Raw genomic sequence first — 18,707 nt, forward strand, 5'->3', positions numbered from 1 at the left:
TGGCTTGATAGCTCTTTTCTTTGTAGTGCTAAATAATAGTCCATTGTCTTGATGTACCAGTTTATTTATCCATTCACCTACTGAAGGACATGTTGGTTGGTTCCCAATTTTAGCAGTTATGAATAATGCTCCCATAAACATCCATGAATAGGTTTTTGGATGAACACAAGTTTTCAATTAATTTTGGTAAACAACAAGGAGCATGACTACTAGACGGTATACTAAGAGCTTGGCAAGAAACTGCCAAACAATCTTCCAAAGTGGCTGTACTTTGTATTTTGCATTCCCATCAAGCATGAATGAGAGCTCCTTTTGCTCCCCAACTTTGGGAACATTTGGTGATATGAGTGTTCCGAATTCTGGCTGTTTATAACATTGTTTTAATTTGCATTTATTTCCCTAGTGATGAATGATGAGCACCTTTTCATAGGCTCGCCATGTGTTGATCTTCTTCAGTGAGGTGTCCGCTCAGGTCTTTGGCCCATTTCTTAAAGGAGCAGTTTGTTTTCTTATTGCTGATTTTTAAGAGTTCTTTGCATATTATGGATAAAATAAAATAAAATAAAAATGTTTTGCAAACATTTTTTCCAGTGTGTGGCTTGTCTTCTTATTCTCCTTATTCTTATTCTTCCTTATTCTTATTCTTATTCTTACATTTTTCCTTATTCTTGACATTCCTTATCCTTACATTCTTCCTTATTCTTATTCTTATTCCTACATTATTCTTACATTCTTCCTTATTCTTACGTTTACAGAGCAAAAGTTTTTAATTTTAATGAAGTCCAGCTTATCAATGATTTCTTGCATAAGCAGATGGTTTTGATTTTAGTTCTTTTAAAAAAATAATAAAGTGCAAGATTCAGTTGTTTTCTTCACATGCTTGATTTTCAGAAACCATCATCATAATTAATATTAGAAAATTTTCAGTGCTTGCTGGTGGCGGCTGTATCACTGCCTGGTAGAGGCGTAGGAATTGGTGGCTGAGGTCTTTGAGCTGGGATGAACCCTGCTCTTGGTGAAGGAAGGGAACTGAGCCAGAGCCATGGCCAATACAATGGTAGCAGCTGGACTGACCATTGCTGCTGTAGGATTTGCAGGATATTATGTTTTACAAACCATGAAACATGGAGCCTCAAGTCAAACAAGTTTTTCAATGTCTACCAAAATCTGCCTTCAGTGGTGGCTTACAGAAGTGGATTGGAACCCAAAATGACAAAACAAGAAGCAGCATTAATACTAGGCATACTATGGGGTGCCTAAGTGGCTCAGTGGGTTAAAGCCTCTGCCTTCCGCTCAGGTCATGATCCCAGGTCCTGGGATAGAGACCCACATCGGGCTCTCTGCTTGGCAGTGAGCCTGCTTCCTCCTCTCTCTCTGCCTGCCTCTCTGCCTACTTGTGATCTCTGCCTGTCAAATAAATAAATTTTTTAAAAAACTTAAAAAAAAATACTAGGCATACTACTGCCAATAAAGGAATAAATAAGAGTTGCTCACTGATGAATTGTGTTTTTAAATCACCCAGACAAGGGAGAATCTCCTTACGTAGCAGCCAAAATCAATAAAGCTAAAGATTTACTAGAAGGCCAAGCTCAAAAGTGAAATAAATATGTGATGAAATAAATATGTGATGAATTTTAAGTTTATTGTTTATGTACATGAATGTCAGTTTTTTTATAATAAAATGCCTCAAAGCTACAAATTAATAATAATAAAAAAAGAACACTTTGATCATCCCTCAAAAAGCTATGTATGCATTGGTAGTCTCCTCCTATAACTCACGCCACAGCCCTAGGCAATCACTTATTTACTTAGTCTCTATGGCTTTGTCCACTCTGGACATATGCATACATGGCCTTTTGTGACTGGTTTCTTTCACTTAATATAATGATTTTTGTTATATGTAATGAAAATGCTTTTCTGTATTGAAACATTTTATTACTTTGTTCTTTTTTCTAAATAAATAATATTCCACTGTATGTATCTATCACATTTTACTTATCCATTCACTAGTTGCTACCCATTTGGGTGATTTTCACTGTTTGGCTGTCAGAATCTGATTTTGACACAGTAAGTCTCAGATGCCTACCCGACTTCTAAGGGCCCTGTATGTGCTGTAAATAAGGAATCAAATGAGTCCCAAATTCAAGGAAAAGGGTCTGAGCCAGATAGACCAATTTAGAGACTGTCAGGATATACATACACACACACATACATAATATACATACATGAGACTAGAAGAGATAACTATAGTAGTATCTACAAAGAAAGGAAAGAATTAAGATCAAGAAATGATCTGTAAGATACATCAATATTTAGAAGTTAGGGAAAAGAGGAAGAACAAGCAAAAGAGATAGCTTGGTGAGACAGAAAAGCAACCATGAGCACGTGGTATCCTGGAAGTCCAGTGAAGAAAATGTTTCAAAAGAGATGTGATCAGGGCACCTAGATGGCTCAGTCAGTTAAGCATCTGCCTTTGGCTCAAGTCCTGATCCCAGAATCCTGGGATAGAGCCCTGTGTCAGGCTCCCTGCTCTGCAGGGAAGCTCTTCTCCCTCTGCCCCTAACCCCACTCATGCTCTCTCTCACTCTCTCAAATAAATAAATAAAATCTTTAAAAAAAAAAAAACAAAAAGAGGAGTGATCGAGAGGCATGGGCAAAAAAGAAAATGAGGAGTAATCAACTATGTTCAATGCTCCTAAAAGGTCAAATTTTGGAGAAACAGAGTGGAGCTGAGAGGGAATACTTTTTTATTCCTAATCAACAAGTACCATTCCCAGAATATTTTATACGCTAAGAAACAGAGCATACCAATTAATACCATGGTATAAGTCAGAGGTTAAGAGCACAGCCTTCTAAGTTCAAAAAGATAAGAGGTCAAATATCAGCTCTACCTCTTACCTATTACTTAGTTTACTGTTACCTCAGCTGTATATCCCTGAGCAAGTTACTTGATCTTTCTCTGTGTCTTAGTTTCCTCATCCACAAAATAGAGATACATACCTGGAGATTCTAAGGATCAAATAAGAGAGTGCATGCAAAGTGCTCTGGTAGAGTTTTATACATACACACACAGGGTTATATACTCAGCCTGTTACATATATGTGTACACTGAATTATAAAACATGACCAAGAAGGATATACACCAAGCCTACACACAATAGCAGCTGCTGGAGATGTCAAACCAAAGGAATTCCACTTTCATCTTTGTTTCTTTTACTTTTTAATTATTATTTTTCAAGATTTTATTTATTTGTCAAAGAGAGTGAGCGCAAGCAGGGAAGCGGCAGGCAGAGGTAAAGGAAGAAGCAGGCTCCCCACTGAGCAAGGACCCTGATGTGGGACTCGATCCCAGGTCCCTAAGATCATGACCCGAGCCAAAGGCAGCCGTTTAACCAACTCAGCCACGCAGGCATCCCGGTTTCTTTTACTTTTTAAAAAAGCATGAAAAACATTTATTCTTTGTGGAAGAAAATAGTCTCCTTAGGATTTTCTCTCTCCCTATCCCTCTGCCCCTCCCCTCATCCATACACACTCACTCTCTCTCTCAAATAAATAACTCTAAAAAAAAAAAAAAATGGGCAAAAGACTTAACAGGCATATTTCCCAAGAAAATATACAAATAGCCAATAAACACATTAAAAAATGTTTAGTATCATTAGTCATTAGGGAAATAAATGTAAATCAAAACCACAATGGGATAACACTTCACACACACTGGGGTGACCACAAGTTTTAAAAAATGAAATATAGGGGTGCCTGGGTGGCTCACTCATTGGGCATCTGCCTTTGGCTCAGGTCATGATTCTGGGGTCCTGGGATGGAGTCCCATGTCAGGCTCCCTGCTCAGTGGGAAGCCAGCTTCTCCCTCTCCCACTCCCCCTGCTTGTATTCCCTCTCGATGTATCTCTCCCCCTGTCAAATAAATAAATAAAAGCTTAATAAATAAATAAAAATAAAAATGAAATACAGCAAGTGCTAACAAGAACAGGAATCCTCACACATTGCTGATAGGAATATAAAATGGGACAGCCACTATGGAGAACAGTCTGGCAGTTCTTCAAAACGCTAAAGAGAATTAGCACATGCCCAGGACTACCACACCTACGCACAGAGCCAAAAGAAATTGAAATCAGGGACTCAAACAGATACCTTTACACCAATATTATTACAGTATTATTCACAACAGCCAAAAAGTAGAAACAACCCAAGTGTCCATCCACAGGTGAATGGATTAACAAAATGTGGTACATCCATACAATGGAATATCACTGAACCACAAAACAAAATGAAGTAATGGTACATGCTACAAAGTAGATGAGGCTTGAGAACGTTATACCAGTCACGAAAGGCCACATGCTATATAATTCAACTTAGAACACTCAGTATGGGCAAATCCACAGACATAGAAAGTAGATTAGTGATTGCCTATGCCTCAGGCTTAGGATAAGGGGGAACAAGGGAGCTCCTGCTAACAGTTACGGAATTTCTCTTTGGGGTAAAAAAAAATGTTCAAACACTGATTATGATGATAGTTGCACAACTCTAAATATTCTAAAACCCACTGAACTGTACACTTTTAAGAGTTAATCTTTCTTAATTTTTAAAAAGGTTTTTTTTTTAATTTATTTTAGAGAAAGAGAGCAGAGCAGAGGGGCAGAGGAAGTGACATAAAAAATCTCAAGCAGGGGCGCCTGGGTGGCTCAGTGGGTTAAGCCGCTGCCTTCGGCTCAGGTCATGATCCCAGGGTCCTGGGATCGAGTCCCACATCGGGCTTTCTGCTGGGCGGGGAGCCTGCTTCTTCCTCTCTCTCTTTCAGCCTGCCTCTCTGCCTACTTGTGATCTCTGTCTGTCAAATAAATAAATAAAATCTTAAAAAAAAAAAAAACTCAAAAAAAAAAAATCTCAAGCAAACTCTGTGCTGAGTGCACAGAACCTAACGCAGGGCTTAATCTCATGACCCCAAGATTATGACAGGAGCCAAAATCAAGAATCGGACACTTAAAAAACTGAGCCACTCACGCACCTCTTTAAAAGTTGATTTTAGGGCGCCTGGGTGGCTCAGTGGGTTAAGCCGCTGCCTTTGGATCAGGTCATGATCTCAGGGTCCTGGGATCGAGTCCCGCATGGGGCTCTCTGCTCAGCAGGGAGCCTGCTTCCTCCTCTCTCTCTCTCTCTGCCTGCCTCTCCAACTACTTGTGATTTCTCTCTGTCAAATAAATAAATAAAATCTTTAAAAAAAAAAAAAGTTGATTTTAGGGCGCCTGGGTGGCTTAGTGGGTTAAGCCGCTGCCTTCGGCTCAGGTCATGATCTCGGGGTCCTGGGATCGAGTCCCGTATCTGGTTCTCTGCTCCGCGGGGAGCCTGCTTCCTCCTCTCTCTCTCTCTGCCTCCCTCTCTGCCTACTTGTGATCTCTCTGTGTCAAATGAATAAATGAATAAATAAAATCTTAAAAAAAAAAAAGTTGATTTTAGGGGTGCCTCGCTGGCTCTGTATGTAGAGCATGTGACTCCTTAATCTCAGGGTCCTGAGTTCAAGCCCCACATTGGGCAAAGAGCTTACTTTAAAAAAAAAAAAATTTTTTTTAAGATTTTATTTATTTATTTGACAGAGAGAGACACAGTGAGAGAGGAAACACAACAGGAGGAGTGAGACAGGGAGCAGCAAGCAGGGTTCCCGCTGAGCAGGGACCCCCAATGCGGAGCTCGATCCCAGGACCCTGGGATCATGACTTGAGCTGAAAGCAGACACTTTATTACTAAGCCAACCAGGGTCCCCCCAAATTTCTTAATTAAAAAATTAAAAAATAATGGGGCGCCTGGGTGGCTCAGTGGTTTGGGCTGCTGCCTTTGGCTTGGGTCATGATCTCAGGGTCCTGGGATCGAGCCCCGCATCGGGCTCCCTGCTCCGCAGGAAGCCTGCTTCCCCCTCTCTCTCTCTCTGCCTGCCTCTCTGCCTACTTGTGATCTCCGTCTTTCAAATAAATAAATAAAATCTTTAAAAAAAAAAAAATTAAAAAATAAATAAATAGAGGCACCTGGCTGGTTCAGCTGGTAGAGCATGTGACTCTTGATCTCAGGGTTCTAAATTCAAGACCCAAAACAGGCACAGAGATTACTTAAAAATAAAATCTTAGGAGCACCTGGGTGGCTCAGTAGGTTAAGCATCTGACTTTGGCTTGGGTCATGATCCCAGGGTCCTGGGATTGAGCTCCCACAGAGCAGGGAACCTGCCTCTCCCTACTCCTCTCCCTGCTTGTGCATGCTCTCTTTTCTCTCTCTCTCTCCCTCTCTATGTCAAATGAATAAATAAAATCTTAAAAAAAAAAAAAAAGAAAGAAAGAAAAGAAAAGAAAGAAGCCAACCTACTATAAACTCCACCCTGAAATAAGCCAAACTGTCCTTCAGGGAGACCTGTCATCACCCTGCATTATACTGCCCTCCTTTCCCAACTGCTTTCTCCCCAAATTACACTTTAATGTCGTGCCATCCACCTGTGGTAAGGGGCATTGTGGGAACAGAGCTTGTCATCATGTAGACAATAAATAAGATGCACAGAGTGCTGTTGTTATACAGTCATCTTCAAGGAGGACCCAGGGGAGGAACATCTCTGCTCCCTCTATCATGGATATATGTGATTTCCTGAGCAGCTTGTGTTTGTTACCTTTTAGACTTGGTGAATTTTTTAGCTGATTAGTTTCTATCTTTCAGTAGACTCCCTGAAAGCTCAGGGCTTAATCTCAAAGAAGTAATCTGGCCATCACAGCTTCTATCTTACATACAATTCTTTTACCGCTCCATCTTGGTATTCTATCTTTACACTCTCTTTGTCTCATTTTTCTTACTTATTGTTCCTTTCTGGAACAAGTTAACGTTTTTGAAACTAATCACAGCACAGATTCCCGAGGGACTCCATGATTCCCATATGCGAATGTGCTAGAATTTGCACCCACTTATGTCTGGCTTTCCTAGCCCATAATATCCCTTGAACTGCAAGTCACCCCTGCTGACTGGCCCATATCACCCAGTGTTGACCTTAAAGTAACAGTACACCATAAACTCAAGAACGTTACTGTGAAACCTTGCCAATCTCAAAAGCTGGTAAGTGTCTAGGGAACACATGTAAACTACTTAAGCAGCATCTTCAATCTGAGACCACGCACACTACCTTAAGTAACAACTGTCTCCTGTCACTGCCATGTCTGCAGTCCCAACTGAAGATTTAGAGAGTCGAGTCTCCAAGCCAAAGCTATTGCCTCTCATCTCTCCAGTTCAGCAGTAGCTTACACATCCAAACCAAGCACACACAAAAATAAGTCCACGAAATCTCAAATGCAAATTCTATATAAGTCAGCCAACTACACACACACTGGCCTCAAAGAGCCTAACCTTGCCATGAGAGAAGACACATGGTCCTCTATTCCAAAGCCCTTCACAGCTTTGTTCTACTGCTTAGTTGGTAAGAAGCGTGGTTTCTCTTACTGCTCCAAAATCATCAATCTTGAGGCAAGATTCTCAATCTTACCCAACTTTAAGGCAAACTATACCCATCTCTCCCCATAATGCCCAATTAGTTCCTAATTCTTGAACAAATAAGACCCTTCTTAGAAGGGTCTTAGAAGACCCCATTTCCCTTCTCTACCTTTTCTTCAAGATACTCAGGGTTCCATTCTATTCTCTGCTTCTGTCTCTGTGTCCCCTCCTGCTCCTCAAATTCACCGAGTTTTAAATTTTTGTGATTCTTTGTTTAGCTGACCCTGCTAGCTAAAACATACCATTTCCTTTATTTACTTTGACATACTAGTATTCATAAAATCTCTTGGTTTAATAAATAAAAATCTATCTAAAAGTATTTTTTACATAGCCTTTGTATAGAATTTCTACTATAATAACAAATCACTGGGAATAAGGAGCTGGAATCCAAGATGATAATAATATTCACACCCTTGCAATCTAGAAGAAAACATCCATATCTTTAGTCTAAGCCAGAGTTTCTCAGCCATGGCACTACCAATAATTCTTTCTTGTGGGGGGCTGCTGTCCAATCTGTTACAGGACGTTTAGCACCCCTGGCCTCTATACCCACTACACACCCATAGCAACTCCCTGGCTGTGACTATCAAAACTGTCTCCAGGCACTGCCAAGGATCTTCTCAGAGGCAAAATCACCCCAGCTGAGAATCAATGGTATAGACCTTTCTTCTGAGTTTACTACTATTAGAGCTACTGGCGTCTAGAGCACATTTGACAATCAAAAAGTATTGGGGCGCCTGGGTGGCTCAGTGGATTAAGCCGCTGCCTTCGGCTCAGGTCATGATCTCGGTGTCCTGGGATCAAGCCCCGCATCGGGCCCTCTGCTCAGCAGGGAGCCTGCTTCCCCCTCTGTCTCTGCCTGCCTCTCTGCCTCTCTGCCTACCTGTGATCTCTCTCTCTGTCAAATAAAATAAATAAAATCTTAAATTAAAAAAAAAAGTATTTGTTACCTAACCAGCTTGTGAATCCAACAGATAATCTGGACATCTCTACCTCAATATCTTCACTTGGCAGCATCTCAAACTCAGTACAGCCCAAACCAAACTCCCTTGCATTCTTTAATTTAGCTACAGTATTTACTAAGTAATCTGTGCCGGAAACAGATTACACTGAACTCCTCTCTCTTTCTCATAACCTAGACCTAACACGTCAACAGGTCCTAGTACACCTTCTCCATCTACTTGTAAAGTTTTGGGTATGTGTGGGTGTGTGTGTGTTTTAGTAAAACTGTATACCCAGTGTGGTACTTGAACTCATAACCCAGAGATCCAGAGGCATGCTTTCCTAACTGAGCCAGCCAGGAGTCCCCATCTCCTTTTAAACACTGCAATCACTTGTCACTGCCCTACTTTAAATTCCCATGTCACCTGCCCTACTGCTTCTATGACATTTTTGCCCATTCCAAACCATGGTCCACAAATGCTGCCAGAACCATATTTCTAAAATCTACTATCACAGTCCTCCTTAAAAATTTCTCAAGAACACTCCTCTGTCTATGGCAGTGTTTCCAAAACTTTACGCAGATACCATCTTTATGATTTTTGTCATATTCCTACCACATACAACAGTGTATCCCTGTAATAGTTTTCTTTGAATCTACTTTTCTTTTTAGTTAGCTACATTTTTTTAAGATTTTATTTTATTTGTTTGAGAGAGAGAGTGCACAAGTGGGGGAAGGGGAAAAGGAAGAGGCAGAAGCAGACTCCCCATCAAGCCAGGAGCCCAATATGGGTCCTGATCCCAGGACCCTGAGATCACGACCCAAGCTGAAGGCAGATGCTTAACCCACTGAGCCACCCAGGCACTCAAGTAGGTACATTTAAACAACATCCCAAAGTCACAGTATGATTTGTTTTTCCCTAAAATATAAAAGCATTTCAGCGTCTCTCTATATACTACCTGAAAGATAAAAATCGAAGTTTGTCTAGTCTTCCACGATTTGGCCTCTCCCGGCCTTCCCAGCACCACCTCCAGCCACACTAAACTACTTCAAGTTCCCTGAATCAGCCATGTTCTTTCAAATTAAGCTGTACCATTGCATATGGGATTTGTTCTGCTAGCAAATCCTTTTCCTTCCTGTTTTGTCTACCCGAACACACTCTTACCCTCTCACTGCTCCTCCTTGCTGAAATCGTCCCAGTTCCAGTTAGATGCTGCTTTGAATACGTTCCCCAATATCCTGAAGAGCCCTCTATTATAGCACCTAACATACCACGCAACAATCATTTGTTTACCTCTCTATCTCCTTTACTATATTGAGAGCCCCTCATAGGGAAGTATCGGATTCTATCTCTAGCACCCACAGGGAACAGTACTTGACACAAGGAGACATCTGAAAAATGTCTGTTGTAGAACAGTATACAATGAGATTCAACAAACCTTAACTGTTTGTCTATCACCTACAAGACAGTGTTCTAAGACTATGGAGAACACAAAAATAAACAAATATGATCCTGGCCTTCTAGAAGCTTGTAATCTAATGTGGATACAGACATATTTGCTATCATACAACAGAGAAGGGTAAAATGGAGCAATAAGGTAAATGGAGTTATGGGACAAAGGTCAGTATAGGGGAAAAAAAAAGTGGGAATTTTTTTTTTTTTTTTTTTTTTAAGTAGGCTCCAAGCCTAGCATGGAGCCCAACCTGGGGATTGAACTCACCACGCTGAGATCAAGACCTGAGCTGAGATCAAGAGTTGGATGTTTAGGGGTGCCTAGGTGGCTCAGTGGGTTAAAGCCTCTGCCTTCGGCTCAGGTCATGATCCCAGAGTCCTGGGATTGAGCCCCATGTCAGGCTCTCTGCTCCATGGGGAGTCTGCTTCCTCCTTTCTCTCTGCCTGCCTCTCTGCCTACTTGTGATCTCTGTCTGTCAAATAAATAAATAAAATATTTTTTAAAAAAAGAGTCGGATGTGTAACCAACTGAACCACCTAGATGCCCCAAAAGTGGAAATTTTTAATAGCAAATAATGCAGGTATATACTCCCATTGAGTCACTGTGGCAAAACCCACATAAACCTCAAGACCTGCACTGCATTTGTTCTGCCTTACAAAAGTATTATGTAAATAACAGTATGGACATGAAGGTACTCTGAAAACTGTAAGCAGCTAAGTACATTCTAATCATTGCTAATAATTCTGACTGGGGAATCCAGGAGCCCTGCATGGAGAAAGTGGCATCTGAGGCATAAGTCTAAAGGGACATTGAGGGTACTGTATAGAGAAAACAGAAATGATAGTTACAGACATAAATCTTGGACCCAGACTACCTAGGTTTGAATCCCAGCTTCTTCACTTACTAACTGTATAACTATAGAAAGATACTTATAATCCGTCTGTGCTTCAGTTACCTATCTATAAAATGGGGCAAATATTAGTACCCAACTCACAGAGTATTAAATGATTTACAATTTGTGTTATGTAAGTATTTAAAAAAAAAAAAACTAGGTGATAGAAACAGACTGAGCAGAGGTTGGCCGCGCAGGCCTTCAGGGCCCGCGGTCCCAATGGAGTCACCACGGTGCGCACCATGGCATCTGGAGGTGGTATTCCTACTGATGATGACCAGGCGACTGGGCTGGAGAGGGAGGTCATGATGGCTGCACGGAAAGGACTGGACCCATACAATTTGCTAGCCCCAAAGGCAGCTGCAGGCACCAAGGAAGACCCTAATTTAGTCCCGTCTATCACCAACAAGCGAATAGTGGGCTGCATCTGTGAAGAGGACAATAGTACCATCATCTGGTTCTGGCTCCACAAAGGCGAGGCCCAGCGATGCCCTAGCTGTGGAACCCATTATAAGCTGGTGCCCCGGGCGCCTGGGTGGCTCAGTGGGTTAAGCCGCTGCCTTCGGCTCGGGTCATGATCTCAGGGTCCTGGGATCGAGTCCCGCATCGGGCTCTCTGCTCAGCAGGGAGCCTGCTTCCTCCTCTCTCTCTCTGTCTGCCTCTCTACCTACTTGTCATCTCTCTCTGTCAGATAAATAAATAAAAATCTTTAAAAAAAAAAAATAATAAGCTGGTGCCCCACCAGCTGGCCCACTGAGCCTTTGCACTAACTTACTCAGAATGTGCTGTGAAGTTTCCTCTTTCCAATAAAGACAAGCCATTGCATTGGCTCCTTCTCCCATAAAAAAAAAAAAAAAAAAAAAAAAAGAAACAGACTGAGCAGAAACAAACACAGAGAAAAGCACAGGGAGTGTTGTCAGAAGGGAACCGTCCAATGTACTTAGAATGGAAGGTAAAAAGAAAAGTCATGAGTGGAAGATATGCCTAGAAAAGCAAGCTATTTGTCATCCTTCAAAAAAAACAGCTAATAACTTTATCAGACAGAGTCTGCACAAGAAGTTTTCCAACTTAATTCATTGGTTAGGTGCACGACCTCAGGCAGATCATACACTCCAAGAAGCTCAGTATACCCTCAATAAAGTAAGAAGGGCATGGAACTAGAAGAACTCTGATTCTCTCTTAACTCTGAAATTCTAGAAAGGGACTAGTGAGTTGTTAGAGATGTGCACCTTCCAACAAAACACCTACAGCCACATGTAACTGCTGAGCCCCTGAAATATGGCTAGTCCAAACTGGGATGTGTCATAAATGTAAAATATACACATTTCACACAGTACCCCAAAAAAGGGGAAAATATTACATTAATAATTTTATATTGATACAAGTTGCAATTGGGTTAAATAAAATATTACTAAATTAATTTCAACTGTTCTATTCTATTTTTTAAAAATGTGGCCATTGAAGGTTCATGTTTCTGAGCACTTTATTTCTACCAGACAGCACTGTTGTAGACTATTTCGTAAGACATAGAGGAATGTGATTCTGTTGCCTGAAAGACAAACAAAATGCAAGGTTTTATCAGAAAGGGTCCTGAAAACACTGACAACACTCTTCTAGCCTATACAATGCCACAGTATGTCCCTTACTGTCACATTGTCTTCAGTTTTCCCTAGGGTACCTGAAAAAGATACAACAAAAAACAAACAATCTGGGTAAACAGAATGATCAATGCAACAAGCACTACTAAGGTGAGTGACTAGGCTAAAGGATTCCAAGTCTGGAAGGATAAAGACTACTATGTATGATGAGGATCTATAAAATCAGATAGAGTCTGGAATGAGGATGTATAAAAGGCTATTCACTAAATCTCAGGAAAAAAGCAAAGGAGAATTTTTTGAAGCTTTATGGAGGCATTTCAAGCAAGATGCAACTTTGCTGTGCAAGTAGCCTTATATGAAGAACCCAGAAATGGCTCAGACTAAACAGAAAAGTGAGTTCCAAAAAGATTACATAAACTATTAATTCATAAAAGTGGTTATTATGGAACTGCACAATTCCTTGTGCAATTTCTTTACCTACATGTCACCTTTAAGAACTGTCCAAGAGGGGCGCCTGGGTGGCTCAGTGGGTTAAGCCGCTGCCTTCGGCTCAGGTCATGATCTCAGGGTCCTGGGATCGAGTCCCGCATTGGGCTCTCTGCTCAGCAGGGAGCCTGCTTCCTTCTCTCTCTCTCTGCCTGCCTCTCAGTGTACTTGTAATTTCTCTCTGTCAAATAAATAAATAAAATCTTAAAAAAAAAAAAAAAAGAACTGTCCAAGAGATTGAACAATCCCCAAGTTATAGAACCCTTCCCCCACTGAAATTCTTAAGTATTCAATACACCTGCCTTTTATCATTCATTCTTCCACTTGGCCAGATAAGGAATTTCTATCTCCTATGATCCTCTCTAAAATCTTTACTGTGGATGAGAACCACTGAGCTCATTTTTAAGAAAGGTTATGTTTTGGCCCACTCACTTTCATATATTTCATCTTTATTCCTACCAAACATTTATGCAGATTCAATCCAGTACTAATGATCTGACCACTTCCAATTTAGATATAGAGAAATCAAAATTAGATGTAGAACACCCTATGCACTCATATTACTTAGTACCTCCAACTTCTACTCAAATTAAAAACACAGGTATATTGCTATCATCTTTTCTACCAGAACAAATCTTTTCCATAATGACCATTAAGGGGCTCCAATGAATTTTCTTCCTCTAATCTTTTATTTTGGCTCTAAAATCTTCAGAAAAGGTGCTCCTGGAATATTTTCTTGGCTTGTCTAATTTTAGGTTCTATTTTATGCCAAGAAGTAGAAACAAAATTAAATTTCTTTAAAAATACACCAGACATGAAGAGCACAACTAAATTCATCTGATAAAACCATTTCCAAGACAAAGAAAAGCCTCTACTTAAAGAGGAAAAATCAGAATTGCTTTTTGCCCACTACCTGTCCAGAAGACTGGGAAAGAAAAAAAAAAAAAAAGGTTTATTAAGAAACAGATATAGGTGGGGGGCGCCTGGATGGCTCAAGGGGTTAAAGCCTCTGCCTTCGGCTCAGGTCATGATCCCAGGGTCCTGGGATCGAGTCCCACATCGGGCTTTCTGCTCAGCAGGGAGCCTGCTTCCCTCTCTCTCTGCCTGCCTCTCTGCCTATCAAATAAATAAACAAAACTCTTAAAAGAAAGAAAGAAAGAAAGAAACAAACAAACAAACAGATACAGGGGGCGCCTGGGTGGCTCAGTGGGTTAAAGCCTCTGCCTTCAGCTCGGGTCATGATCCCAGAGTCCTGGGATCAAGCCCCACGACAGGTTCCCTGCTTAACGGGGAGCCTGCTTCTCCCTCTCCCACTCCCCCTGCTTGTGTTCCCTCTCTCACGGTCTCTCTCTGTCAAATAAATAAATGAAATCTTTGGAAAAACAAAACAAAACAGATCTCCAACAACGGAATACTATGCAGCCATCAAAAATCAAATACTGCCATTTGCAACCATGGGGATGAACTAGAGGGTAATTATGCTAAGCAAAATAAGTCAATCAGAGAAAGACAACTACCATATGATCTCTCTGATGAGAAGAATTTGAGAGGCAGGATGGGGGGCTTATGGGGGGCAGGAAGGGAAAAAATGAAACTAGATGGCACTGGGGAGGGAGACAAACTAAGGGTTGGGAGGGTGGAACAGGGTGGCTGGTTATGGACATTGGGGAGGGTATGTGCTATGGTGAGTGCTGTGAATTATGTAAGACTGATGATTCACAGACCTGTACCCCTGAACCAAATAATACATTATATGTTAATAAAAATAAATAAATACTTATCTAGGGGGAAAAAAAAGAAACAGATATACACTACATACAGCCCAACAGTGTTGCAAAGGGAAATGAAATGGTTAATACCTCTATTTCCTTAAGGTGGGAAGAAAATCCAATGTTTATCAAACTAAGAGGTCTAAAGAAAATCCAATCCAACTGATTATCTTCCAAATCATATAACCAATCTCAAGTTAATATCAAGACACACTATAATAATAAGCAACATTTTACTCATTAACACAAAGCTCAAGACAGCTTTACTTGTGCTAAAAAACAGAAAGTTTCACATCAAATCACTGATATGAGAAAATCAACTTGATCTATTGAACAATGCCACCAAGAGACATCTGGTTAGTTTTCCATGAATTAGGTCCCAATGTTCACTGTATCCTCGGTGCATATAAACAAAACTAATGTCAGAAGGACTCAGATGGGCATAAATAAAAGCTACACTGCTAGTATTGGCTTTTTCCTCATTTTAATCAAAGTATCTTATTAAAAAGAGGAAAATGTGCAAGAATGACTCCCCTACCATACAGCATATATAATTAACATCTAAGTACAATTAAGTTACATCCATAAGAGCTGGTGTGACCTTAGACATTTTGCATACTTGTTGACTGATGTTAAATATCAACTTCCTGTACGAACAGAGCAAAAGAAAAAAAAAACAGTAATCCCTTCCTTGAAAAAGAATTTACAAAAATAAATTGCTTTCCATCCACAGACTAGAGGGAAAAAAATATCAACAGCTTACCCACTTACCACACAGTAAATCAAAGTTAACTGAACAAGTAAAACAGGCACTAGCACTGACCGCTGAACACTGTCAGACACCTAAACGTTGTGCATGAAAACACTTCTCAGAAAAGCAACATACCAAAAACTTACATTCCTTCTCTCTTACGTTCATTCCTCTACCCCCACATGCTAGGTAATAGCAAGGAACAACTCATCTCCTTTGGGAAACCAAGAAAGGAAATCTTCAGTTAAGAAGGACTTAAGAGGGGTGCATGGGTGGCTCAGTTGGTTAAGCGACGGCCTTCGGCTCAGGTCACGATCCTAGAGTCCCTGCTTGGCGCGTAGCCTGCTACTCCCTCTGACCCTTCCCCCTCGTGCTTTCTCTTTCATCCTCTCTCAAATAAAATAAATAATATCTTTGAAAAATAAAATAAAAAAAAAGAAGGGATTACGAGGAAACAACTTAAGAGGCATAAAGTTTTTGTATTGAGGGCCTACGACTTTATCCACCGACATTAGCTCAACAACGCACTGGAAAATGGGTTCCTATCTGAATTAACAGAACTAAACCAACGCTCGCAACAAGCGACTGGGACGAGGGGTACGGAAAGAGGGACGACCTGACGTTCTCTGACATCCCTACCAGACCGCTCTGGCCCACCGTCTTCCCTTTCCGCGGGGACCTAAACGCAGCCGGGCCGCGTTCCGGGAGCTGGCGGCATCTCCTGTCAGACGCCGGCCACCCCGCGCGCTCCTGTCACCACCTCTGGGGGATGACCCCACTCCGAGGGCACTGTCCGCTGGGCCTCGGTCGGTCCCCAGGAGACCCGGGTCGGGGTGAGCGGAGAGGAGTCCTCCACGCAAAGCTGTCAAGGCTTAGAGCCTGGGGTGGCCCGAAGGCCAGGAGGGGCAACCCTGGGACAGAGGCCGCGACATCCCTCGGGATCCCCACGGAGGGAACCGGGACAGCATTCGGGGGACTCGGGCTCCCCCCGCTCTCCGCGTGACGCCAGGTCGAACCGGGTCGCTTCGCCCCGCGTTAGGCCCACCGCCAGGACCGGACGGGGCGGGATGCTGGCGGGGGTCCCGCGGAGAGAGGAAGGGCGGGCCGGCGGGCGCCCCACTGCCGGAAGGGGCGAGCCCCGCAAGCAGCGCTCCCGCCCCGGCCGGGCTCACCTTCAGGTCGTTCTCCGGTAGGTACTTGCACAGCCGCGCTATCTCCACATACTTGTCCAAGTCTAGGGGCGCCATTTTAGAAATAACAAGCCCCGACGGCGTCGGCGGCAGCAGCGGCGGCTCTAGTAGCGGCAGCGGCGGCAGCGGCGGAGGCCGAAGCCGGAACTCTTCCTACGTCACGTCCGGCCCGTGAGAGGCGTCTGCGCAGCGGCGTAAAATTTGAGCCGATTCTCCCCGCTGACTCCGCACGCCCCACGCTCTCTCCAGCCGAACCAGGCTGCGGGTCCCTGGAGGCACCCCGGGTCCAGACGATGAATCTGGCTGGGACCCGTAGTTTTCTGCCGCGGGGAGTACTGGGATTTGTAGTTTGCAGTTGTGGCCAGTTAGCCCCACTTTTTCTCCCCTTCCCTTCCTTTATACTTTAACTTCAATGGGTCCACCGAGGCTTTTCTGATTAAAAAAAAAAAAAAAAAAGGAGATGACCCTAGCCATTCCTTAGTTTCTTACTTAGACGCTTTTAAGCATCCTCTCACCAGACTTCTTCAGTTAAAAATTGGGTAAGCCTGGGCGTAGTTAACCTATTTGTACCTTTGAAAGTCCTTGTGAAAACCTTGCCTAAACCTGTAGCAGAGACGTGGGGATACCAGTCTTGCAGCCCTGGAGGGGAGGGAAACACTCATTACGGGTTTCTTGGGCTAAATGCTATATAAATGCTGTTTTTCCGTTTAATCCTCATAACAATTAATAGGAAAGCAAAGTTCAGAGAGGTTAAGTAACTTGAACCATAACTCACAGGGACTAGGCAGGGGAACAGAGACCCGAACATAGGTCTACCTGGTTTAAATATGCTTCGGTGTAAGTCTCATGAGCGCAGGGAGTCTCTTGTTCTACCGTCAGTGAAGAAAAACAAAAACAAATGAAAAAAACAAAACAGAAAAACAGGACTTGGCACTAAGTATAACTTCAACAGTAGTTCTTTTAGCAGCTATTTATTGAACACCAATTATATGCCACTGTAGGCACTTAGGATATTTAGAAAGAAAAATAACCAAAGATCTCTATCCTCAATCTGTAACTACATTCTAGAAGAGGAGGCAGAACATAAAATAATAACTGTAGAGCATATTAGGAAGTGATAAGTGCTAGAGAGAAGGAAGAAAGACCACAGTGTAAGGGAGATGGCGTGATGCATTTCTAAGAACCAATAAAGAGGTACGGGAGTTAGCCATTCAGATGCTTGAGGACAATCAGAAGGAAGAGGCTAACACAAGAGGCCTGGAGAGGGAAGCATATCTAGATGGAATATTGAAAATGGCAAGATTAGTGCGGTTGAAGCAAGAGGAGAAGGGATGAGAGAAAAGAACGTTTTTACTTTTAATCTAATGGGGAGTTACTGCAGGGTTTTGAGCAGAGGAGTAACATGCAAAACTCATTTTAAAACTCATTAGATCTCTCTGACTGTATTAGGACAGCTGCAGATGAGAGACCAGTTAGGAGACTTGAATAATCCAGTAGTAGCAAGTGCTCAGTAATATTTGTTGTTCAAATGGCCCTGGCCTGCATCCTCTTACTTTATTTATTTATTTATTTTTTAAATGAGTCTTTTTTTTTTTTTTAAGATTTTATTTATTTATTTGACAGAGAGAGATGACAAGCAGGCAAAGAGAGAGGAGGAAGCAGGCTCCCTGCTGAGCAGAGAGCCCGATGCGGGGCTTGATTTCAGGACCCCGAGATCATGACCTGAGCCGAAGGCAGCGGTTCAACCCACTGAGCCATCCAGGTGCCCCTGCATCCTCTTACTTTAAAGTGTATTTTGTCGGCGTAGGGGGAGTTGGGGGGGGTTGGCTAGGACCCTGGGAACATGGTCCCAGTGGAACATGAGACTCTTGATCTCAGGGTTGTGAGTTCAAGCCCCATATTGGGTGTGGAGATTACTTTAAAATAAAATCTTTAAATAATAAACAAATGAATAATATACAAATAAATGATAGTAAATAATAAATAATGAACAAATAATAAATGAATAATAACTAAATAAATAAAATATTTAAAATTTCAATCTCACGACCCTGAGATCACAACCGTGGCAGAAATCAAGAGTCAGACTCTCAGCTG

At 42.1% G+C, this 18,707-nt stretch overlaps 2 protein-coding genes, 1 long non-coding RNA gene and 1 pseudogene across 7 annotated transcripts in view; 2 read left to right on the forward strand and 2 right to left on the reverse strand.

Moving 5' to 3' along the window:
- PPP6C (protein phosphatase 6 catalytic subunit) overlaps positions 1 to 16,927 on the reverse strand; it is a 38,936-nt gene extending 22,009 nt beyond the window's left edge. The window contains exon 1 of one of the 2 annotated variants that reach the window (XR_014301977.1): positions 16,593 to 16,876. Coding sequence is in view for 1 of the 2 variants with exons in the window: in XM_082695596.1 (XP_082551722.1) it covers positions 16,593 to 16,667 (75 nt within the window). In the remaining variant the exon portion in view is untranslated. Of the gene's footprint in view, positions 1 to 16,592 lie in introns of both variants that reach the window. The other variant, XM_082695596.1, reaches the window with a different exon arrangement.
- On the forward strand, positions 635 to 1,760 carry LOC309845935 (mitochondrial import inner membrane translocase subunit TIM14-like; annotated as a pseudogene). The gene is made up of 2 exons: positions 635 to 1,247; positions 1,454 to 1,760. The product of its transcript is annotated as a mitochondrial import inner membrane translocase subunit TIM14-like (transcript).
- On the reverse strand, positions 10,992 to 11,694 carry LOC309847066. Its single transcript, XR_014302283.1, has 2 exons — positions 11,559 to 11,694; positions 10,992 to 11,347 (listed from the first exon to the last, which is right to left on the reverse strand). It is a non-coding gene; the product is annotated as an uncharacterized lncRNA (long non-coding RNA).
- Positions 16,928 to 18,238: 1,311 nt separating the features above from the next.
- The window catches only part of RABEPK (Rab9 effector protein with kelch motifs), a 28,745-nt gene continuing 28,276 nt past the window's right edge, over positions 18,239 to 18,707 (forward strand). For all 3 annotated transcript variants that reach the window (XM_082695583.1, XM_082695585.1, XM_082695586.1), the window contains exon 1: positions 18,239 to 18,372. In XM_082695583.1, the coding sequence (XP_082551709.1) occupies positions 18,297 to 18,372 (76 nt within the window). In that variant the 5' untranslated portion in view covers positions 18,239 to 18,296. The remainder of the gene's footprint in view (positions 18,373 to 18,707) is intronic.

Source organism: Mustela nivalis (assembly GCF_964662115.1).
Source record: "Mustela nivalis genome assembly, chromosome: 13".
Lineage (NCBI taxonomy): Eukaryota > Metazoa > Chordata > Mammalia > Carnivora > Mustelidae > Mustela > Mustela nivalis.